At 41.7% G+C, this 25,000-nt stretch overlaps 2 protein-coding genes across 3 annotated transcripts in view; one reads left to right on the forward strand and one right to left on the reverse strand.

The window, feature by feature from the left end:
* Positions 1–248: 248 nt before the first annotated feature.
* clns1a (chloride channel, nucleotide-sensitive, 1A) overlaps positions 249–25,000 on the reverse strand; it is a 46,105-nt gene continuing 21,353 nt past the window's right edge. The window contains exons 3-7 of one of the 2 annotated variants that reach the window (XM_020529006.2): positions 23,188–23,310; positions 21,924–22,049; positions 15,679–15,852; positions 8,935–9,001; positions 249–833 (exon numbers count right to left, since the gene is read on the reverse strand). In XM_020529006.2, coding sequence (XP_020384595.1) covers position 833; positions 8,935–9,001; positions 15,679–15,852; positions 21,924–22,049; positions 23,188–23,310 — 491 coding nt within the window. In that variant the 3' untranslated portion in view covers positions 249–832. Of the gene's footprint in view, positions 834–8,930; positions 9,002–15,678; positions 15,853–21,923; positions 22,050–23,187; positions 23,311–25,000 lie in introns of those variants that run through there. The other variant, XM_020529005.2, reaches the window with a different exon arrangement.
* pnpla4 (patatin-like phospholipase domain containing 4) overlaps positions 4,030–25,000 on the forward strand; it is a 98,488-nt gene continuing 77,517 nt past the window's right edge. The window contains exon 1 of the mRNA XM_048597665.1: positions 4,030–4,083. The gene's annotated coding sequence lies outside the window, so the exon portion shown is untranslated. The remainder of the gene's footprint in view (positions 4,084–25,000) is intronic.

Here is a 25,000-nt window from a genome sequence, read left to right on the forward strand (position 1 = left end):
TTGGACGTTATGCATCTCTTCAGGAGGATTCTGTTGGATGTATATGAACAAACAAGGAACTTCTCTCTATCTTTTTGCAGAATCACTTACAGCCAACTCGGTTCCTCCATTTAATTGCTGGTTGGGTCTGGGAATGCGAATGGCGGGAATGCTAATGCTACATCGGTGCTCAGAAGCCTATAGTGAGTGACAATAGCCAGAAATGGACTCTAATAATGAAGCATTTTCTCTTTTGATTCACCTTCAGCTGTGGAGGTACAAATTTAACAATTTATTTATTCCCTAAAAAAAAAGTCTGTGGTTTTGTTCCAAGTACAATTATTGACCAGCTATTACAACTATCAGGGTTAACATTTTAGTTTAAAAACATTTTTGAACTATATTATTGTGCCTTGTTACATGGCAAAAAAATACAATCAGAAAATATGCCTGAAACTTGCTGGGACACCCTCCAATTCTTACAATCAGCCCCCTCCCCAGGTCCCCCAAATCAGTTATCCACTCAGTACAAAAGAAGTTTTACTTAACATCGTAATCTTGTAACATTCATTGACACAAAACGTGACGTACACAATATGGGAACAGCACTACACAAAGTATCGCATCCCAACTTATATTGAGCAATTTAAGTGATAACTGTCAATACAGGACACGTTTTACCCCCTCCCCCTAAGAACAGTTTAGTTACATATAAACCAAGTTAGGCAGCTGTCCTTTTTGCGTTTTCTTCCGCATGTTAATTATGAAGCTTCCGTTATTCAGGTTGACCCACTGTTGCGTCACAATGGGATGCAGAGTTCGCAAGTTAGATACTCCTTTCGTTTGAAGCTCATCTACAACATAAATAGAAGTGCAGGTTAAAATGATTACACGTTTAAATAGAGGTTTATGTTTTGAAAACAGGTTTTCTTTCTATCAACTTCCCCTCCAGGCGTGGTTGAAGCGTGTTCCATTTGTTGGAAACTGGAGGGGAAAGTACTATTGGGATGGCCTACACCTAAAGCATACTGGGGTTGGTGTTCTCGTAAACTGCATAACTAGGGATGTAGTGACGCTTTTAAACTAAATAGTGGGGGCAACGAGTCAAATTTGGGAAAATGTGGTAAATTAAAGAATACAGACAAGAGGGAAATGTATTAATATGGAAAATGATAGACTGAGAGGCACAAGTCAGGAGTGTGATGGAATACTCCTCACTTGCCTGGATGAGTGCAGCTCCAACAACACTCAAGAAGCTTGACAACAGAGGACAAAGCAGCCTGCTTGATTGTCACATGCAAAAACATCCACTCCCTCCATCACAAAGCTCAGTAAGCAGCAGTGTGTCATCTACAAGATGCACTGCAAAAATTAACTAAGGCTCCTTAAGCAGCACCTTCCAAACCCATGACCACTTCCACCTAGAAGGATAAGGGAAGCAGATAAATGGGAACACCCATCACCTGCCAGTTCCATTCCAAGCTACTTGGCATCCTGACTTGGAAATAAATTGCCATTCCTTCAGTGTTGCTAGGCTAAAATCCTGGAATGTATCTGTAACCCATACAGATCAAAACCGGAAATGGCACTACTCCTCGTAACGGACCAGACAGTATAAATTCCAAGCACAGTAGAATAACATTGCTTCATTGGAAACTCCACTGATGATGTCACCTAGCATGGCGATGAAATGTTTGAACTACAACCAGCCAGCTTGGCGAGCAAGTCAACAACCTACACCCACAACCCGAGCTACAGAGCTTTGCCAAAACTTTATTCATGCGAGAGACACTGGGAAGTGCGGGTGCGCATGTGCGTGCGTGAATCAATTAAAACCTTTTAACTGATTAAAGATTTAACAGCATCTTATATTTGTGTAATACATCCTCATCAGTTGTGTGGCCCTTTGATATTTTACTTATAAATTCTTTGTTCCGTGTGCTTCTTTCTCAATTTACCTGACGAAGCGGCTACACTCCGAAAGCTTGTGTTTTCAAATAAACCTATTGGACTATAACCTGGTGTCGTGTGATTTCTAAACCATATGAAATAAGCACAATATGATAGCCATTACAAACACATATCTCTATACTGACATGGATTGGGACCTGAATTATGAGGACTATTTGAAAATTAGGAAGGATATGAAACTCAGAAAAGCTGACTGTTAATTAATGATGGGATTAGCATAATTGGGAAGGAATACTCAAATTCAGGAAAGCAGGATGTTGAAGTAGTTTGGGGAAATTATGAGAAATTACAAAGGTAAGAAGGTAAGTGGGGGGTACAGGTTCCTCCCAAAAGTAACCACATGGTGAGACAGAGCAGAAAGGAAGAAACAATCGTAAGCATAATGGATTTTAACCTACATAAAGACTGGAAAAATTAGACAGGCAAAGACAACCTGGATAAGGAATTCATGGAATGCTTTTGGGAGTTTCTTAGAGCATTACATTCTTGAGCCAACCAGACAGTAGGCAAAACAAGACCTAGCATTATCCAATGAGATAGATTAATGAATGACCACATAACAAAGACATCCACAGGTAACAGCAATCATAAATTGATGTAAGTTTACATTCAATTTGAGGGAGAGAAGAGTAGGTCCAACAGTAGTATCTTAAACTTCAATAAAGGCAAGCATGAGGGCATGAAAGCTGGGTGAGCTAAAGCTAACTGATAAATTAACAATGTGAACTATATTAGATAAAAGATTGGAAAGATTTCATTACAAACACAAGAAAAGGATTCAATCCCATCACTATTTCTTTATTCTGAGGATTATCCTTACAAACACCAACACCCCAATAAGGATTTACTGCTATCTTCACACCTACGCTTCTTACTCAGGCTGGCACAGCTGCACCCAGTTTCTTGCCGGACAATTTCTACGCATTCATTACAGTTTTTTTTCAGCTGGTATCTCTCTCCAAGCACCTAAAACAAACTATAAACTAATTAACTTCAGAGCAAACAATTTCCTAAACTCAACTTGCAGCGACTTGCAGACATATTTCTTCTGCTCATAGCTACAGGAGTAGGCCATTCAGCCCCCTTGAGACTGTTCCACCATTCAATGAGATCATGGTTGATCTCTGGTGTAACTCTAGATATCTACCTTTAGCCCACATCCCTTATTACCTTTGCTTAACAAACATTTACCTATCTCAGATTTTAAAAATTAACAACCTATCCTGCATCCACTGCTGTTTGTGGAAGAGAGTTCAAAAGATCTACCACCCTTTGTGTGTCGAGGTGCTTCCTAACATCTCTCCTGAATGGTCTGGCCTGAATTCTCAGCCTATGCCCCTAGTTCCAGAATCCAGTGGAAACAGCTTATTTTGGACTCCTGTTGCTAGGCAACACCAAGTTTCTTTTCCCTACCATTCCCTACCTCTTCACTTGAAATGTTGCAAAACCCCATTTATAAATGCATGTATTCAAAGATGCCTCATGGTCTATCAGTGGTAAATTCAAAAGTACTTTCTACATGAAATCAGAACCTCGTCTCTCCCTCAAAGGATACAAAAAAATTTTGTATCTAGTTTTTGTTCCAAACAACATATATTCCAAAAGAAAGCCTCAATGGATTAACCCACAGAATGCCTCCTATTTCAAAGAATCTCTGTCCCAGATTAACTTTTGTTTGCTTTCAGTTCAGACAGACTTTGAAATAGATACTAACATTACAGCAATAAAACTAGACAATTGGAATAGACTAATACAGTACAAAAACAACTGAACAAGCACAACGTTTCTGTATCAGAGTCCATGAAATTCACAGAGTTCATCTGTGATCACCCTGTGACTCTCACTCTTTAGCGGATTTTTAAACATTTGTATTTAATTATTGACAGAGGTGGAGAATGTTTAATAGGTAAAATGATTGCATTTCTGTTCCTGTGAACCATATTCTTGTTCACTTAAACTTTTACCTACGGACAAAGCACGTTTAGTTGATAAGTATCTGATTTGTAAAGGCCAGAAGGTTCCAAAGTTTAGATTTTAGTGTTAGCAGTATGACTTTCAATGAAGCACTGGATGCGACTGCGACAACACTCAATAAAGCAGCCTGTTAGAAGTCTGTGAATAATGACGAGACTGGTGAGTGAGCAACTGGCACATGTGGTACTGTACCACATCTGAGGACCAGCATCCTTTCAGGGAAGTTACTGAGTGAACAAGTCATTCAACTTGGCTTTGTATTTGTTTGCCTTCCAATCCCTGCAGCCAATCATGACAACCACCTGCATTTCTGTAGTGCCTTTAATGTGGCCTAACATCCCAAAAGTGCCTCACAGGAATCAAATCAGGCAGAATTGGATACTGAGCCAAAAAAAGGCATTCGGGACTGGTAAGAGGTGGTGAATTGGGAGGTTTGGTGAAGGAATTCCGGAACTTGAGACCCAAGCAACTGAAGGCACAACTTCAGATGGGAGAAGTAACAAAAATAATCCAGAACTGAAGGAACGCAGAGATCGCAGAGGGTGGAGTCAGGGTCAAGGTCTTGAAGGAATTTGATTGCAGGATAGGAATCCTTAAAATCAGTGTCCAGCAGGAACTGTGTATTTCCTCATAGAACTGATAGTCCTTCGGTTGGCCAGCTGTGAAGTGTGTCAACTGTGGTTCAGTTCTAACACTGCTCCCGAGTCACAGGATGCTGGTTCAAGTCCCAATCCAGGACTTGGTTCCAGAAATCAAGACTGACAATGAAGTGCAAGTGACTACCCAGAGGGAGCACTGCACCTTTGGAGGTGGCAACTTTTGAGTGACCAAGTATCAAACTGCCTGCTCAGGGGGTATTAAAAAATTCCATGGCAGTATCTTGAAAAAGAGCGGGTGTCCTGCCTTATATTTTCCCCTTAATATCGCAAAGGCAGATTATCTGGATCTAATCACATCTCTGTTGGCATCAGTTTGCATTATGTGTCCAGCTACTGACTTTCCTACATCACAACAGCAGCAACATGAGGTATAAACTGCTGAGGCATTCAGTGCTCGTGAAGAGCCATATGAATGCAGTTCTCTCTCTTTGGCTAACATTGTGCTTTTTTCCAAATGTCTGATTTCCCGTCTATCATGGTTGTAGTAGATTTATCAATCACATATTCACTGCAATATTACCTGCCCCCAATTGCCCTTGCAAAAGTGGTGGTGGGCTGCCTTCTTGAACTGCTGCATCCATGTGCTGTAGGCATTTCCAGAACACTGTTAGGGAAGTAATTTCAGGATTGTGACCCAGTAACAGCAAAGGAATGGCTATATATTTCCAAGTCAAGATGGTGAGTGGGTTCGGAAGAAACTTGTAGGTGGTGGTGCTGCCGTATATCTGCTGTCCTTGTCCTTTTAGAGATCGTGGATTTGGAAGATACTGTCAAAGAATTTCTGGCGAATTTCTGTTGTAGATAGCACACACTGCTACGACTGAACATCAGTGGTAGAGGGAATGGATAATTCTGGACAATCAAGTGGGCTGCTTTGTCCTGGATGATGTCAAGCTTCTTCAGTTTATTGGAGCTGCACTCATCCAGGTTAAGTCTACCTTGGTGCAGTCAGAAATAGGAAAAAGGCAACATGAAAATGAAGTAGGACAGGCTTTGCCTGTGAAGTGGTGGCTGTGTTGAGTTTGGCACGACGCAAGTGCTATTCTGATGACTTGCAGCTTCTATCTAAAGAGAGACCTTTTGTTAAAGAGAAAGCTGTACTGTACAGGAGACCAAGCAGCATCAGAGAAGCAGGCAAGCTGACGTTTTGGGTCTAAAGAAGGGTCTCGACCCGAAACGTCAGCTTTCCTGCTCCTCTGATGCTGCTTAGCCTGCTGTGCTCATGCAGCTCTACACCTTGTTATCTCAGATTCTCCAGCATCAGCAGTTCCTACTATTTCTGTACTGTACAGGAAATTCTTTTGTGGCTTGGTCACATGGAGACAATGCAAGTTACAAGGTTGCAATGTGATTTGACATAAATAACACATAGCAAATTTGTAAGAAAAATAACAAGTGTTTACTGGGTTACCAGAGTGACTGAGTAGAAGAGACTAGCAAGAATTAGTATCCACCCTTGTTTACACAGAGTTAGTTGTTGCAAGCAAAGGGGCAGTACAATTGGGTCTGGCACCCGAGATCTCTGCTACTGATCGTGTGTGTACAGACTGACCTCTCAAAGTGCATGCGTGCAGAATAGGTGAGAGAATTGACTGGCCTTGGCCTTGAGGAACGTCACCAGATCACCCCACCCCGCAACACACACACACAACCGTGATATTTGCGTGAGATACTGGACGGAGTGGGGCCCCATGAAGTAATCAAATCCTCCACAGTGGGAGGAAATAAACTGGATTAGCCACATAAATACTGCGGCTACAAGAGCAAGTCAGACGCTAGGAATACTGCAGTGACTGACTCGCCTCCTAATGCCCCGAAGCCTGTCCAAAGCTCAAGTCAGGAATATGATGGAATAATCCCCACTTGCCCGGATGGGTGCAACTCCAACACACAAGACATAATTCAGGACAAAGGTGCCTGCTTGACTGGCACCACATCTACTCCCTGCACCACCGATGCTCAGTCACAGTAGCATATAAGGTAACAGCAAAGTCACCACAGCCTTACCAGACTGTGGCTCTGCTCTCTCACTAGGGAATGATGACTGGTGGTGGTTTAACCTGAGGGGCACCATCATTCAGGCGAGGGGAAAGACAGAGTCCTTCACGGCAATCTCAGCCAGGACAGGATTCCAGCCTCCAGTGACTGTGTGTGGAGTTTGCTCTTCTCCCGGTGTCTGCGTGGGTTTCCTCCCACAGTCCAAAGATGTGCAGGTTAGGTGAGCTAGCCACAATAAATTGGCCCACAGTGTCCAAGGATGTGCAGACTATGTAGATTAGCCGTGGGGAATACAGGATTACATGGATAGGGTAGGGGGGTAGGTCACGGTGGGATGGGAATCAGTGTGGACTTGATGGGCTGAATGGCTTGCTTCTACACTGTAGGGATTCTATGAACTCAAGCAGTTGGCATCATTCTGCATTGCAAATTAGCTGTCCAGCCAAATAAGCTGACCAGAGTGTGTACTAAGACATCTGGCAGAAATTCACCAAGACTCCTTTGGCAGAGTCTTTCAGACCTGAGAGCTCTTGGAAGGACAAGAGCAGCAGATACACAACACCACATTATGCAATTTCGCCCCAGCAACACACCAACCTTACTTGGAACTATACCATCGTTCCTTCATTGTTATTAAGTCAAAAGCCTGGAACTCCCCTCCCTGCCAGTCCTGTGGCTTTTCCTATACTCAAAGACTGAAGCGGTTTGAGGTGCTGGCTCACTACCATTTTCCCCACAGAAATTAGGGATAGAATTTGCTAAAGATCCCAACATCAATAATACTCAGGAGATTACTTAGAAATGAGTTGGATGTGATCGCTGCCCACACAATTAATTTAGTGTTTTTTCCAGACGGTACATATTTCCTTCATGTTTATTCGATTTAACATTAAGTAGAAGACCTGCAACATCATCACTGCAACTAATCAAAGCAATATATGTTCTTCAACTGTCAACTTGAAGTGTTATGTATAATACAAGAGAGCACAGAAACTTAGAAAATAGGAACAGGAGTAGGCTACTGGGCCCATCAAATGACTCTGCCATTCAACATGACCATGATTGATCCTCTAACTCATTCTCTACACTCCCCCATACCCATCAACCCCTTTAGCTTTGTGGTATGTGGCTATTTCTTTCTTAAAATATATTAAGTGACCTAGTCACCACGGACTTCTGTAGTGGGAAATCCCACAGGTTCACTATACTCAGTGTGAAGACATTTTTCCTCATCTTAGTCTCAGGCCCTGGCCCCTTGCTCCAATAGTCTTGCGATGAAGACCAACATACAATGTGCCTTCTCTTGCTTTTAACGTAGCGTGTACAAAGACAACAGGTCCCTTTGTACATCAATATTTCCCAATCCATCATTTAAAAAATACTCTGCCACTGACACCTTCATATTTGCCCACTGACTCAACTTGTCTAAATCACTTTGAAGCCTCTTTATATTTTGTATCATCAGCAAACTAGGGAATATGACAATTAAAAAATTGTAGATATAACTTTTGATCAGCTGGGGCCGAAGAACAGACCTCAGACCCTTGCTAGTGCGCCTCAGCCTTCCACTCCAAAGAGACCATTTATTTGTACTTTGTTTCTGCCTGCTAACCAAATCTCAATCCATACCAGTATATTACCACCAACCCTACGTGCTTTGACTCTGCACAATAATTTCATGTGGGATTTTATCAAAAACTTTCTGAAGCTCCAAAAACACATCCTCTGGCTCTCCATTTATTTCTACTACTTAGATCTTCAAAAAAAGACTTGAGTAGATTTGTCAATCACATCTCTTAACAAATCTATGCTGACTTTCTGTAACACTGCTGTTTTTTTATTAAATGCCCTGTTATTACATCATTTATAACAGACACCATCATTTCTCCCACTCTGATGCTACGCTGATCAGTCTATAATTCCCAATTTTCTCCCTACCCTCTTTTCTAAACATTTGCCACTCTCCAATCTGCCAGGAAGTTGAAAGGAAGTATTCTTATAGAGAACATTAAGTGGGTATGATTTTTGGAATTGGTTTTGCTTATTTGAGGGAGGCAGACAGGAAATTTTCAAAATCTTTCTCCTTTATTGGTCTCTTCCCGGGGATTATGTGGTTGCAAGGGAAGGAAGTGGAAAGCACTTAGTCACCACACTCCGATCGTGTGAGAACGGAGTGAGGTCCAAACTTGTTGGACTAGCTGCTTATTTTTTGAAAAGATGTTCCGACTGATCACCAACAAATTCCAATTAATCAAAGAAAAGAATATTCCTGTTCAAGAGCCTTTCGTTAAATTCCCACTGTAAGTTTTATCATTCAACACATGCTTGATGAGACTCTTCAATTAGTATTTACCAGTGATCAACGTCAGCATCGTCAAACTGTCCGGCTTCCACTGGAGCAACATCCACCTCCATCCCATCTGCAAAGAGAACTTACAATTAGATCCAAAATATTACAGGACTGCATGAATTTCACATCAGCTATGGTAGCAATCTAGCACTGCTAGAGGCATTGTGTTTGCACATTAGAACAAGGCCCTGTTTGTCTTTTGAGACTTGGTTCCTGTTTATTAGCCTGTACTTATCCTTCAAACAACACCTAAAAAGCAGATGAACTGGTATGTTACCTCAGTGCTGTTTGCACAATCATACAGCGTGTGCACATTGGTTGCCATGTATTCCAAAGCTTGGGGCCCAACCAACTGAAAACATGGTACAGCAATAAAAATTGGAGAGGTCAGCAGTCCAGAATTAAAGAAGCACAAGTATCTCAGAGAGTTGTTGGGCTGGAGGAGATTACAAATAGAAGCCACGGAAAGATCTGAAAATAAGGATGATAAATTATCAGGATGTCTTGTTACAGACAAAGACCGCAGTGGTGCAAGGAAGTAGCTCATTACCCTCCTCTCAGGGGCAATTAAGGACATTAATATATACTGGGAGATAGTAAGAACTGCAGATGCTGGAGTCAGAGATAACACAGTGTGGAGCTGGAGAAACACAGTAGGCCAGGTAGCATCAGAGGAGCAGGAAAGCTGAAGTTTCATGTTGGGACCTAAGAAGGGTCCTGACCCGAAATGTCAACTTTCCTGCTCCTCTGATGCTACCTGGCGTGCTCTGTTCCTCCAGCTCCACACCGTGTTATCTCAATATATACTGGCCTAGCCAGAGACATCCACAAGACAGATTTAAATCATTCAAAACAGATGTCACTGGAACAGAATCAATAGTAGTCCGCCAGCACGGGGGTATATGGGAACTTTGTGTGAGTTAAGCGGAGTTTTATATTACCTCAAATTCATCTAGGTGGATTGTGGGAAACTTATCAACAGTAAAATTGAACAGTCAAGTGTACAGGTTAACACAGGAACGAGGGAGAAGTTGAATGATAAGGGTGAAGCAAATAGAATCCTGGCATTTATTGCAAAATGATTGGATGATAAAAGGAAAGAAGCATTGTTACAGTTATACAAGGTGTTGGTGAGGTCATACCTTGAGTACTGTCCAGTTTTGGTCTCCTTACATGAGGAAGGATGTGGAGCCACTGCAGGCATTTCAGAGGAGGTCCACCACATTGAATCCAGGGAATGAAAGGGCTGTCATATGTGGAGCAGTTGAATAGTTTGGGTTTATACATACCGGAGTTCAGAAGAATGACGGGGCATCTGATTGAGGTATATAAAATGCTAAAGGGATTGATAAGGTGGATGTTGGACAGATGCTCCCCATTGTGAGACAGTCTTGAACAAGAGGTCACTGATATAGAGGGAGAGGAGGTAGGTTCAAAACTGAGAAGAAGAGAAATTACTTCTCTCAGACGGTTGTGAATCTGTGGAACTCACTGCCTCAGAGTGCAGTGGAATCAGAATAAATCAGCAGATTCAAGCAAGAAACAGATATCTTTCTAATGAAAAACAGGATGAAGGGCTATGGGGAGCAGATAGGAAAGTGGAATTGAGACCAAGATAAGATCAGCCCTGATCATGTTAAATGGTGGAGTAGGCTCAAAAAGGTTGAATTGCCTACTTCTGCTCCTAACTCCTACATTCTTATGTCAGGCAATGGAATTTGGTGGTGTTGGTAATGGTGTGTACAATCTACACTTAGCTAATGAAAAGGCTTCAAAAGGTAATTCATTGGCTGTAAAGTGTTTTGTGATGTCTGAAGGTTGTGAATAAATGCTACATAAACACAAATAGCTCTTTAAACACACAAATAACATTGAGCTTAGCCCCACACATTACTAAAATCTTAAAATAGCTGTTGCCTTTTAAGAGCACAAAAACTTCCATAAAACCATAGAAACGTTATAGCACAGAAACATTTGTGTCTGTGCTGGCTGAATAAACTAGACCATCATTCTAGTTCCCCATTCCAATCCTTGGTCTGTAGCCTTGCAGCTTACGGCACTTCAGGTGCAGCTCCAGATTCCCATCTCAACTATCAAATTGGGCAGTGAATTCCAGACTCCCACCACGCACGGGATGAAAATGTTTTCCTCATATCCCCTCTATTTCTTCAATCAATCATCATAAATCTTTCCATAAGAGCTTAGGGAATAGATACTATCATTATTGTTTTAATAACTTCATCAAATATGATCCCTGTTCTGTCCCTCGAATTAACTCAACACTAGTAACTTTTAATCAACACTGGTCACATAAATGTCCCCCAGAAACTGAGTGTAGTAAAAGACTAGAAGAGTTGAGAAGAAATTCTTTCACTCAGAGTAGTGGAAGTCTGGAACTCACTGCCTGAAAGGGTGGTTCAGTCAGAATCTCTTGTAACATTTAAGCAGTCTTTAGATAATCACTTTCAGTGCCATAGCCTCTAAGTGCTTTAGGCCAAGAGCTGGAAAATGAGATCAGTGTAGTCTGATCTTTGTTGATTGGCACAGACGCGATGGGCCAAATGGCCTCCGTCTGCATTGCAAATGCTTATGAGCTAACAACTGTGATTCATCATATTGTACATAAAGTCAATAAGGTCAGGCTGCATTCAGAGTAAAATTCCATGAAGGTCCTAAATCAACTCCTCTTCCACCAGCATAAACTTTAAATGACAGCTAGATGATCTTGGAATATAGGACTTAGAAACAGGATTTTTCATTTAGTCCCTTGAGCCTGCTCTGCCATTCATTAATATCATGGCTGACCTGCTTGTTGTCTATGCAAGTGACACCAGGAATCCCTTGCTGACATAATTGTGGAAGAGATCTGCAATTCTCTCCCCCAGAAAGCTGTGATGTTGAAGATGAAATGGAATTTTCATGATTGATGAGTTTTTAAAAAATTAGGCAAAATGAAGTTACAGGTGGGCAAAATAGAGTTAGTAAATGTCAAGCAAGATCTAACCGAATGGTGGTGATCAGGCTTGAGGGACAGAATATTCCACCCAATTCCTAATAAGCACCATTTAGGTCCTTTCTTATTCTGACACTTTCCTGGTGGCCGATACTTTGAATCTCCAGCTGCCTCCATTGCTCTCAGATTCAAAATGTATTGACAGACCTCACTGTGGATCAGCATGGTATTTCAAAGCTATCTGGCTACTTCAGGGTGAATAAGAAAATGTTGGTAGCCATTTGCAGTGCAAGATATAAAGAAAAGTAGGGAGAAAGCATGGTTTGTGTTACTGTTTAACCTTTGCTAATCACACTTGCAACTGGCATGAAGATGGCTGACAGACAGCAAGGTATGACATCCATATCCAACATTACCTCACTATTAATTACACCCAGGTAAATAGCTTCACAATGCATCAAATGAGGAATAAACTAAACCACAAAACCTCATCACACCAACAGTGGGATATTCTTGCTTTATCACATACATCTGAGGGAGAAAAGGATGGACATTCAAAGCTAGAGCTCCCTTGATGACTAAAGATTGTGAAATTTCAATGAAAACAAGAAAAAGAAGGCTGATAACAAATTAAGTTCAAAATATAGCACAAAATCACACCAAATACAAAGTATGTAGTGGGGATCTGAGCAGAAAATTGGGGGAAAGAACTTGGCTGAAAAAAGATTAGCAGTAAACATTATGGGGACACTAATATATTTCACCAACTTACAGTAACTAAAGAACTGCGTTCTTTGATGTAGTAACAGAGTGGACCTCTAGATTTCACGTGCAAGTATGAAGGTAATAAAAACAGATGTGGTCAGCAGTGAGACGCAGCAGTCACACAGATAACGATGGGTTTGATCTACGGCAACAATATGCTTGGCATGCAAATCAAATAAATTTCACAAAAAACAGTGAGTCATGGACAATTCCCCTAAATAATCTATATTTCGGCATTTTTATGTATAACGTACTAGCCTCTGCAAAACATGTGCAGTGAAATCAGAATCTTTCTTTCGATGATACATCTTTAAATCCCCATCCCATGCCACGTCACTAATGCTAGACTCATCCCATACCTTTCAACCCTCATTATCCCAATGACACCCTCCTTCTCCTACCTCCACCTTATTCCATTCCTCCTGTGCCATTTGCAACCCTGAACAATTCATATTGAAATTAGATATATTCAAAAAGGAAAAAAAATGTAGAGGTAACTGGACAGAACAGGGTTTAAGCAGGGATAACGAATCAGGTTACTCTATAAAAAAGCTACAAACAGCTCAAAGGTAGTAGACAGAGGGTGTTAGTGGAGGGCTGCCTTTCAGACTGGAGGCCTGTGACCAGCGGTGTGCCACAAGGATTGGTGCTGGGTCCACTGCCTTTTGTATTTTATATAAATGACTTGGATCCGAACACAGGAGGTACGTTTGCAGTTGACACCAAAATTGGATGTGAAATGGACAGTGGATAAGATTACCTCAGAGTACAATGGGGCCTTAATCAGATCAGCCAATGTGCTGAGTGGCAGATGGAGTTTAATTTAGATAAATGAGAGGTACTTCATTTTGGAAAGGCAAATCAGGGCAGGACTTATACACATAATAGTAAGGTCCTGAGGAGTGTTGCTGAACAAAGAGGCCTTGGAGTGCAGGTTCATGGTTCCTTGAAAGTGGAGTTGCAGGTTGATACGATAGTGAAGGTGGCGTTTGGTTTGCTTGCCTTTATTGGGCAGCGCATTAGGAGGTCATGTTGCAGCTGTACAGGACATTGGTTAGGCCACTACTGGAATACTGCGTGCAATTCTGGTCTCCTTGCCATGGGAAGGAAGTTGTGAAACTTGAAACATAAACAGAAGTCGCTGGCAAAGCTCAGCAGGTCTGGCAGTATCCGTGAAGAGAAATCAGAGTTAACATTTCGGGTCCAGTGACTGTTCCTCAGAATACCAGTGACCCTTCTGTTTGGTGAATTGTCATCGGACCCAAAACGTTACCTTTGATTTCTCTTCACAGCTACCACCAGACCTGCTGAGCTTTTCCAGCAACTTCTGTTTTTGTTTCAGATTTACAGCATCCGAAGTTCTTTTGGTTCTTGTTATGAAACTTGAAAGGAGTCAGCAAAGATTTACAAGGATGGTGCCAGGGTTGGTGGGTTTGAACTTTAGGGAGAGACTGAATAGGTTGGGGCTATTTGCCCTGGAGCATTGGAGGCGGAGGTTTATAAAATTTTGAGGGACACGGATAGGGTAAATAGACAAGGTCATTTCCCTGGGGTCATGAGAGGGGAAAGATTTAAAAGGGACCTAAGAGGCAACTTTTTCACACAGAGGGTGGTGCATATATAGAATGAGCTGCCAGAGGAGATGGTGGAGGCTGATACAATTACAACATTTAAAAGGCATCTGGATAGCTATATGAATAGGAAGGCTTGAGGGATATGGGCCAAATACTGGCAAATGGGGCTAGATTTATTTAGGATATCTGGTCGGCATGGATGAGCTGGACCCATGAGTCTGTTTCCATGCTGTATATCTCTATGTCTCTAACTGGCATGATGGGCTGAGTGATAACATTCCATGAAGGCAGTGCAGTGGCTGTTGTACATATGGACTTTCAACATCAACTGATAAAGTTCCACGTAGTAGACTTGTTACCAAAATCGAAGTCCTGGTGATTAAAAAGATAGGGGAAGCCAGGATTAATGAATTTAGCTGAAAAATATAAAACAGAACATTCTGCTGAATGGTTATTTTTTGAAGGCTGACTGGATGCAGGCAATGTTGCATGAGGAGCACAGTTCTTTTCAATTTACATTAATGATCTGAACTTGGGGACAGAGGCATAACTATATTAACAAGAACAGACATTGCTGGAAAAGCCCAGCAGGTCTGGCGGCATCTATGGAGAGAAATCAGAGTTAATTTTTCGAGTGCTGGTGACCCTTCCTCAGAACCGATGGTAGCTAGGAAAATGTAGGTTATTATGCAGAAGATTTGGTGGAGGGAGGAATAAACAATAGGTGGAGATAGAGCCCAAAGACAGAGAAGAATGGTTGCACAGACAAAGAAGTGGATAGTGATCAGACTAGGAGGATGAACAGCTATTAACGGGGAATGTTAGTAGCTAACAATGGGGTGCAATAGCAGACAATGTAATAATAAGGTCTGATGTGTGGAGGTTGAACTAAGGACACGGCAGAGGCTCCAGCCCTAAAGTTGTTGAACTTGAGATTGAGTCCAGAAGGCTGTAGAGTTCCCAAGTAGAAAATGAAGTGCTGTTCTTCCAGCTTGCATTGAGCTTTGCTGGAGCACTGCAGCAAGCCTGAGACAGAGATGTTGGCCAGGGAACAAGGCGGGCTGTTGAAAAACAATATTAACTTGTCTAGGTATCTTCAAAATATTTACATACATAGAAACCACCCCGCCACCTCATGTCACTATTTCTGCAGCCACATTAACATTGTACCATTTATTTGTCTACCTACATCTCATTTTTTCTTCCAAATTGTATTTTTTTATCTGTATTAAATTTCATGTCAATCAATTTCAGCAGTTCTCCAGGGTCCTCCTTGCCTCCTCAGTGATTGCATTTCTAAGTTGTGGCATTACCTGCCAATTTTATGTGCCCATCCTATACACACCCTAAGCTTCTTTCTGAAATGTCATATTCGATTTGATGCTACCAGACAGAGCTTTCAACCACCACTTTTTAAATATAAAATTAAGTTTTAAAAAGTTGGAGTTACTTCACCTTCATTGTCAACAGAGGATTCTGTCCGCACACCAGCCATCTGAAATGCCTGTTGACTGACTGACTGAGCTAACATGCCTTCAAGTCTTTGCAGAGTTGCCTGCCCCTCAGGGTTCAAATGGGAGAAGCCTTCTTCATATGTGTAAAAGGTGGGAACATCTCCTTGTCCTCGCTCTGTTGGGAATGAAGGCAGAAATGGATGATTAGGTTTCAAAGGCAACAAGCTTTAGTAAAAGCAGTGTAGCACATGCACAATGGAATAAAAGCTCAAATAGGCAGCACGTTCTATTACTACCATTGGAGTTCAACTTAGATAAATGAGAGGTGTTGCATTTTAGTAAGGCAAATCAGGGCAGGACATTTACAGTTAACGGTAGGGCCCTGGGAAGTGTTGCCAAGCAAAGAGACCTAGGGGTACAGGTGCATAGTTCCTTGAAAGTGGAGTCGCAGGTAGACAGGGTGGTGAAGGTGGCATTTAGCATGCTTGCCTTCATTGGTCAGATCTTTGAGTACAAGAGTTGGGACGTCATGTTGCAACTGTATGGGACATTGGGGAGGCCACTTTTAAGATATTGCATACAATTATAGCCTCCCTATTGGAACGATGTTGTTAAACTTGAGAAGGTGCAGAAAAGATTTACAAGGATGTTGCCCAGACTGGAGGGTTGGAGTTATAGGGAGAGGCTGAATAGGCTGGGGCTATTCTCCCTGGAGCAGAGGCTGAGGGGTAACTTTATGAGGGTCGACTTTATGAGGGGCATGATAGAATAGTCAAGGTCTTTGTCCCAAGGTGAGGGGAGTCCAAAACTTAAGACAGTAGGTTTAAGGTGAGAGGGAAAAGATTTAAAAAGTATCTGAGGGGCAACTTTTTCATGCTGAGGGTACTACATGTATGGAATAAGCTGCTAGAGGAAGCAGCGGAGGCTGGTACCATTACCACATTTAGAAGGCATCTGGATGGGTAAATGAATAGAAGGGTTTACAGGGATATCTGGCAAATGGGACTAGGTCAGATTGGGACATCTGGTTGGAGCAGATGAGTTGTACCAAAGGGTCTGTTTCCATGCTGTATAACTCTATGGCTCTAAATATAAATAGACTTTGTCAAAAATGTGCAATTACGTGTAACATCCTGGCAGGAGCCTGCCGAATCTAAATCAATGTGAAAAGTATCCAACATGCAGAGCACAATGTCAGTCCATGGGGAACTTTACTTTTCTGCATTCTTATATTAGATATGAGCATTTTTGGAAAGGCAAGCACTTGTTGCCCATCCCTCGTTGCCCTTGAAATGATTAGCCCTCCAAATCATTTCACAGGGCTGTTAAGAGTCAACTGCATGGTTGTGGATCTGGAGTCACATATAGACCAGACCAGATAAGGATGGCAGATTTCTTACCCTAGAGGACATTAGTGAACCAAAAATCTATGATAGTTTGCAAGGTCACCATTACAAAGACTAGCTTTTACATTTCAGATTTTATTTATTGAATTTAAATTCCATTTCTGTGGTGGTGGGATTTGAACCCATGTCCCTACAGCACTAACCTGGGCCTCTGGATTAATAGTCCAGTGACATTAACACTTTGCCACAATTACCTGCCCCATGTAGTCAATTCCAGATAACAGACTAGAGAGACTGAGACACAGCCAGAAGCTGTTTCAACAGCAGTTTCGCTGCAGAGAATTACACCTTCAAACCATGACAGAGATGTTTCTCTTATCTGTTAATTCTGTCTGCAATCAACTTAAGGCTTCTTGCTTTACTCAAAACTCAAAACCAGTCAGAAGAATCTGTGTTTAGCTCATCAAATATTACAACACTCAGTCCACTGAGCCTCTACCAGCTTTATCAAACAGTTATCTGATTAGTCTCACTCCACAGTTTGGAAAATTATTTCAAATACACATTCAATTCCACACAAAGTTACTTTTGAATCTTTCACTACCCTCTCAGCCACTGAATTCCAGATGACATTGTGGAAAACATATTCTCATCTCCCATCTGGTTCTTTTGTGAATATCTTAAGTTTGAGAGAACAAGAGATAAAGTGAGCCCTTTAATCACTATGAAAACAGCACGGATAAACCAAATAAGCCATCAGGGGCTTGACACTAATTGTTCCAAATTGCAGAAAGGTCAGGACATTTTTACTGGAGTAAAAACTGTCAATAAAGGGACAGTTTCTGCTCAAACACTGCCATCCTGTGGTTGAAATCACAATGAAAGCAAAAACTACTGCCGTCACTTGAACCTCAGCAAAATATCAAAAATGCAAATTGAGAGCAAAATGAGCCATGTAGCATGGGTTTGACTGTGGAGCCTTTTAACACAGGGAGGTTGCCATATTGCAGCAGATGGATGATTCTGCCTTACCAGAGGTAGATTACAAAGCTAAAAGTTATGAACAAAGTGCACAATGTGCTCTAGTCGGACCACAGACAGAGCACTCGTTATATTCTTCGTCTGTGTGACACAGTTGGGCACTGCATGCTGTGTAGAGGTATCAAGCAGATTCTCCTTCTTAAATGCCAGCAAAACCTGCGAACGTCAGGATTTAAAAAAAATTCTCTTGGGATGTGAGCTTCGTTAGTTGCATCAGCATCTCATTGCCCATGTCCATGGGTGCTGGAGAAGAGCTACTTTCTTGAGTTGCTGCAGTCCATCTGGTGCAGATATACCCAAAGTGCTGTTAGGGAGGAGGTTCCATGATTTTAACCCAGTGACACTGAAGGAACAGCGATATATTTCCAAGTCACGATGGTGATGTCGATGAGCATCTTTCCTCTAAGTTGCATGGAAATGCGATCACGCAACCATCAAGGAGTATGCTGACCAGCAGCAGTCCTTTTAAAATGTGCATTCACTTGTCACAGTTTAAGGAAAATGCAGTAGGCACTAACAATCCATGCACATTGAACAGAAATTGGGGGAACATGTTGTAGAAGATCCTACAAGAGCTGTACAAGACTGCAAATGGTACACAAAAAATAAAACTGAGAAATCACTAAATTAAACTTCAGCAACAGGACCAGGGCATACAGATAAGTAACAGGCACATTCAGCACGGATGCTGGAAGCTAAATAGAAAAAAAAATCCAATCACATGTATGCACTCCAAAGTAAAACAAAAGCCAGGAATCATTCAACAATCAATTAGTTACTGCAATGGAATAAGGGGAGGTGGTGCCAGAATTTTAGGATCATCGAGGATGGATGAGTCAAGATGGGTTGAATGGCCTTTTTCAGCAGTGAATATTGGGGTGGCAGATAGTTTTAACAGAACAGGGCACAAGAACTGAATCACCTAAGAATCTTCTATTCATTCTTCTAACACACAGGTACTGATTATACCAAGTTGGCCAAGTGATTCAGAGGTTGCCCTTAAAGCAGATGGAAAAAGCTTCATAAGCTTCATACACACCATGGTGATACATTCTATAGCTGCAGATTTAAAATCAAAGACAAAACATTCGCTCCTCTCAAATGCTGCTTCTCCTGCCAGGTGATCTATTGTCGCTACGTCGCACTCATCTTACGCCATTCTCTTTCATTCACTTATGTATTTTCTGACCACGTTCCAATATCAATTCTGAATCCGATATGATGGCGATATATTTCTAAGTCAGGGTTGAGACAGTGGTGTGGAGGGGAACCTATAGACGCTGGTCCTCCCATGTACTTGCTGCCCTTGGCCTTCATAGGTCAGTAAGAAATAGGAACAGGGGTAAGCCATTTGACCTGCTCCGTCTTTCAACAGGATCATTGCTGACCTGATATTCCTCATGTCCACTTTCCTGCATTTTCCCTGTAACATTTGATTCTTCTATTGGTCTTATTTCAGCCTTAAATATATACAAGGACTCTGCCTCACAGTTCTCTGTGGCAAGGGCTTCCAAAGACTCAACCCTCAAAAGAAATTTTCTTCATCTCAGTCAAGGTGGAAGTTGTCATGGCTCTGCCATTCAAAAGAATCCTGGCTGTCTGACCTTGGTCCCAGCTCCACTTCCTTGCCTGTTCTACATAACCCCTGAATCACCAATAGTCCAAATATCTGTCAGTGTCAGCCTTGGTACATTGTGTGAGTCTTCATGACTCTCAGGGATAACAAAGCACCAAAGCTTGCTGACCTTCTGAAGAAACTTCTCATCTTAAGTTTTAAATACTGAATTCTGGCTTTGTATGTTCAATTTTCTCCAAGATAGACAACTGTCTGTGTTTAATGACATTTTTGACAACCTGGAATTGTTATTTGGGAACTTAATTTGCGAATGAGCAGTTTTGTTCAATAAAGGGAGTCGCTGAGTAGCAAATACTGCTGCTAAAAGTATTTTCTTTCTGAAGAGGAAATCACACTCCTGCAGATTGACAAATCCTGCAATCTTGCTTTTCAGCAAAGACAGACTTAAAAAAGAAATTGCATCAAGTAAAATTATCCAAATACTTTTTAAAAAACACAATTCTCCAATCATTATTCTGAATGAGCTCAAAGCGTTCTAACCCATTTTCCACAGCTATCAGCAATTGCTCTCGCCTTGCTCCTTAAATCCCAGCATGCCTAGTTGCTCTGCAGCAAAGTACCGTCACAACGTGGAAATACTCATCCTGGGCTGCCCAGCTAGCTTTGGGTCTTTGGTATGGAATGGATGCTGTGCCGCCTGAGGGATGAAAGAACTTTAAAAGGCATTCTAAGCACACCCCTGGCAAAATAAAGCGCCATCTATCATCTCCACCCTCAAGTCACTTTAATGCACTGGTCAGTTTTCTTCCTGTAATATCTTTCCGAACCATACAATGGCAAACTGAGATGACTTTATAAAACTATGCTACCATTCAAAATCTTTGCATACAGGTAATCAGAACTGAGCTCTGAGAGCAATTTTTCAGTATTGGGTCAAGGCAGAAAGCCAGACACCCCTGCCAGGTGCCAAAGAAGAAAAAGAAATCTATCTTGTCAGCAGCATGGCAGCCAGCAAAAGCTGCCAATAGTTCACAATATAAGTCACCTGCTCAGACTCAACAATTTGTGTTGTTTCTTGCCTGATTAGAATTCATCCCTCAATTAAGCTTTCATTGAACTTGCTAGCAAAATATCCATTGTGCTCCAAACTGCAGGCAAACTCAAGACCAACAAAAAAGGAACGGTGATGAAAAACAAAAACAAGAGGGACCAAAGGTATTGGGGATTAAGACACAATCTAACAGTGAACGATGAAGCAATCTGCATGCCATCCAATTCCCTCTCTAGAACTGGAGTGGTCGCCTTCATTTTCCCTCCCACTCTGTCTATTTTGACATGTATGTATCGTTTCATTTTCCCTAACATTAGCTTCCAGTTATTTCTTAAAGATGCCTGTTGTGTACTGCCAAGTACTTTGTTTCTTTGTCACTTGAGGGAATAATTGGCTCAATGGAAGCCATTTGGTCGATTGCAGTTCTCCAACCTCCTCCCGAGTGGAGGTTATTTCACTGAGTATAGGCCAAGCAGCAGACTCTTACTGACCAGCTCATCAGATGGGTCTCTTTGTCCACAGTCAGAGTGGAAGATTCTGAACTTGGAGAGAAACTCACTCCCAGAAAGTGAACCAGGAAATGGTCTTTGTAATCGATGCCTTGGCTCTTGCCACACTGTCCACTGCTGGCTGGATATTCAGTCTCTGTGCAAAACTGCTGTAACCAAGGAGGATAAAGGTCAAGACTGGTTGCAGATAAAACACATCAGGCAGAAAGGCCTGTATTTTTGTAGCATTTGATATCCAACCAAGTGCTTTTGAAACGCAGTTATGGTTGCAAACATGATTTACAGATTGCCAGCTTCCACAAAGAGCAGCACAGGCAAGAGGGCTACCCCTTCAGCCATGGTTGAATGTGGTAGAGTGGATAGCCGCACAATGTGAAAGGCGGGACCAAAATACCCACACCCTCAGCTACTTGGTTTAATTCATTGCCACTGTATACCATATGCACTGCAACACATTTGCTGCAACGCTGTTCATATTCCATATCCAAAGGACAATTGTAAATGGTGGTCCAAAACTTAACAAGGCCTCCATAGTACAGCACTGGCTACATATGAGACAAGGCTAAATGATAAGTAGCACCCTACTAGGTTTTTGGTCTTTAAATACTAGTAAATGACAGGTCAGAGAAAATTATAGTTCTGCTTCGATTGCTGAAGTAGCTGTTTTATATACATATATATATATATAGACATATAATCTTCTTGGAGGAAGAATTTACTGACCATGTGCCTCCACATCGTACTCCTCGCCCTCTTCGTCATCCTCTTCAAAATCATTCTCTGAGTCAGTGTCATCTGGGTCAGGGTGTAGGGCTTGGCAGTCACACATTGCGGTAAACATCGGCTCCACTGTAAAGGAACAGTGAACAGCTTGCATTTATACAGACGTTTCAGCACTTCCCAAAGTGTGTTCCAGCTAATTAAGGACATCAGGAACCACAGCATCCAACTTGCACACAGCGAGGTCCAAAGTACAGCGATGTGATAATGACAAGCTAATGGTTTAGTGAAATAAAGGCAAAAAAAAGTTGGAGAAACTCAACAGATTGGACAGCATCTACAGAGGGAAACAGGGTTAACATTTTAACTTGACATGCTAACTCTATCTCTCTGCAGATGCTTCCTGACCTGTATGACTCTATGACTTGAGTATGTGCAATGTTTTGTTTTTTATTTTGGATTTCTACCATCTGCAATATTCTGCTTTTCTATTAGTTATCTGGTTGTCCAGTTTGTTTCGCTTTGCGGAACTTTGTTCAGCAGGCTAGCTGTTCCATCTTTGCCTAGTTAATGATAGTGACTACACTGCAAAAGTACTTAATCAGCTAGAAAAATAAGTTGGGATGGCTTGGGGATGTAAAAGAAATTCTATAAATACAAGTATTTTGCAACAGACATTTTTAAAGTAATGATAAACTAATGATAGAGTAAGCACATAAAGGCAAATTTCTCCATTTCAGGAGTCATGGACTTGCAAAAATCAACTTAAAATCGTATCATAAGTTAACCAGAGGATTAGGAGAAATTTACTTTTTTTGGAGGCTTGAAGAATAGAATGCTTCATCGCAGAGGCTAGTCAGGATAGATACCACTACATATTTCAATTTTAGGTTGTGAAACAGAGGTATAGGACTATGGGGACAGAAGATGGCAGAGGGACGAGTTGAAGATATTCCTATTTAAGAACGAATGCAGACACAGTGGACTGAATGAATTTAAAACAGCTAAAAGACTGGAAAAACATCGTTGGAAGAGTAAAGTCAAGCTCTCGACCACATAGATGGGCAGAGGGGAGTAAGACTGGTTCACACTGGTGACAAGCCAGTTTAGGGGATGTGGCAGGAAGTCTCCTCCATGCAGGATGGATAACAAAAGGAAGAAACTGAGAGAAACTCAGTAGGTTTGTAGCATATATGGCGAGAATAAAAGTTAATGTTTTGAGTTTGATATGACTCTTCTTCAGTTTTTGCTAGGGCTTTATACTCACATGCTGATTTATCCACTGGCACAAATCGAACCTCAGTGATTGGGTCTGTGTCGTCGTCGTCATCTTCCACCTCCTCCCCGTCAGGTGCCTTTTCATCCATGTTTGCTTCTTTACATTCCTCAGCTGCATGCAAAGTAAACATCATTATTTCATCAAAAGGTTTCACTGTTTTGGGACAGTTGCTTTAACAATCAAAATTTTATAAAGCCAAAACTGGAAATAGCTGGAATCCATTTAGCAGGCCAGAAGGACATTTTAGCTAATGACTTTTTGTGGAAAGTGCAGAAGGTCATTGACCCACAGTGCTAACCTCACTTGCGACTTTTTTAATATAAATGTTTGCCAAGGAAGAGGAAGCAGACAAAAACAAATTGCTGGAAAACCTTAGCAGATCTGTGGTGAGAAAGCAGAGTTAATGTCCAGGGTCCAGTGACCCTTCTTCAGAACTGTACTCTGAAGAAGGGTCACTGGACCTGAAACATCAACTCTGCTTTCTCACCACAGAATCTGCCAGATCTGCTTAGTTTTTCCAGCAATTTCTATTTTTGTTTCTGATTTCTAGCATCCACATTTCTATTTTTTTTTGTCAAGAGAAAGCAGATGGCATGATGGAGAAAGCTTCCTCAGATATGTTCAATCTGTGAACCTTTGGAGTTAAATGCACCACTTTATTTCTACGCATCTCATGAAATTTACAAATTTTCACATGCTTGAGATCTCTGAAGGGTTTTACAGACAATGAAGTGCTTTCTATCATTGTAGGACAGCTGCTGACAATCTGTACATATAAGCTCCCATCAAAAGTAGAGCATGAACAGACCTTTCAACCCATCAAAACTGTTCCACCACTAAATGACACCATAGCTGAACTGACCATGGCTTCAGTTCCACTTTCCTGTCTTACCCTTCTAACCTTCAACTCCCTTGTTAATCAAAAATCTGTCAAACTCAGGCTTCAATACATTCAATGTCTCAGTCTCCACCATTACCTAAGGAGAAGAATTCTCAAGACTAACGGCCCTCAGAGAGATTCCAGCTTATTTCCATATTAATTAGGAGACCCTTACTTTTAAATGGGGGCCCCCAGCTCTAGATTGTCCCATGAAAGGTAACATTCTCCCAGCATCTACCCTGTTAAGTCTCCTTGGAATCTTCTCATTCTTCTAAACTCTGATAAAGACTTGCCCACTTGCTCAAACATTCCCCACCAAACCCTTTGTAGTAATTGGGACCAGGTGGATCTTGTTGACTGAGATCCTTGATTGCGGTTGTTAACCCGGGCCAATCAGGAAGCCCTGGCTGACCAATATAAACGGGGGATTCTGAATCTCCTCAGTTCAGGGACTGACTCCGAGCTGGCTGGTCACAGCCAGTGTACTGTGCATGTGTAAATAAAGGGTGACTTGGTAACGTGAATCCGGCCTTTGTGCAACTGTTTCACCCTCCATCCCAGGATTTTGCGTGGTTTATTAGATTTAGAATTTGCTCACCAGTGAGATACCAATGCCACCAGACTCTCATGATCCACACCAGGTGATTAGACAAATGAGAAATATAGACTTAAATCAGATCAAGCCATTTATGTTTCAAGGACTAGAATGTCAGGGCTCCAGTATTGTACAGCGAATTGGGTTGAAGGTTGAAAACTGCCAATCTAGATGGACTGAAGGCCTTCTCCTGTCTGAAAACTTCATAACAGCAGGAGAAAAAAATGACTGGGTTAAGCTGCAATTCCCCCCATGTTCAAACAGTCATGTCAAGATTTGTCTAGAACTACTGGAGCCTTGCCACTAAACTCTACAAAATGTGTATG

This window comes from Rhincodon typus, chromosome 6, assembly GCF_021869965.1.
Source record: "Rhincodon typus isolate 14 chromosome 6, sRhiTyp1.1, whole genome shotgun sequence".
Taxonomy (NCBI): domain Eukaryota; kingdom Metazoa; phylum Chordata; class Chondrichthyes; order Orectolobiformes; family Rhincodontidae; genus Rhincodon; species Rhincodon typus.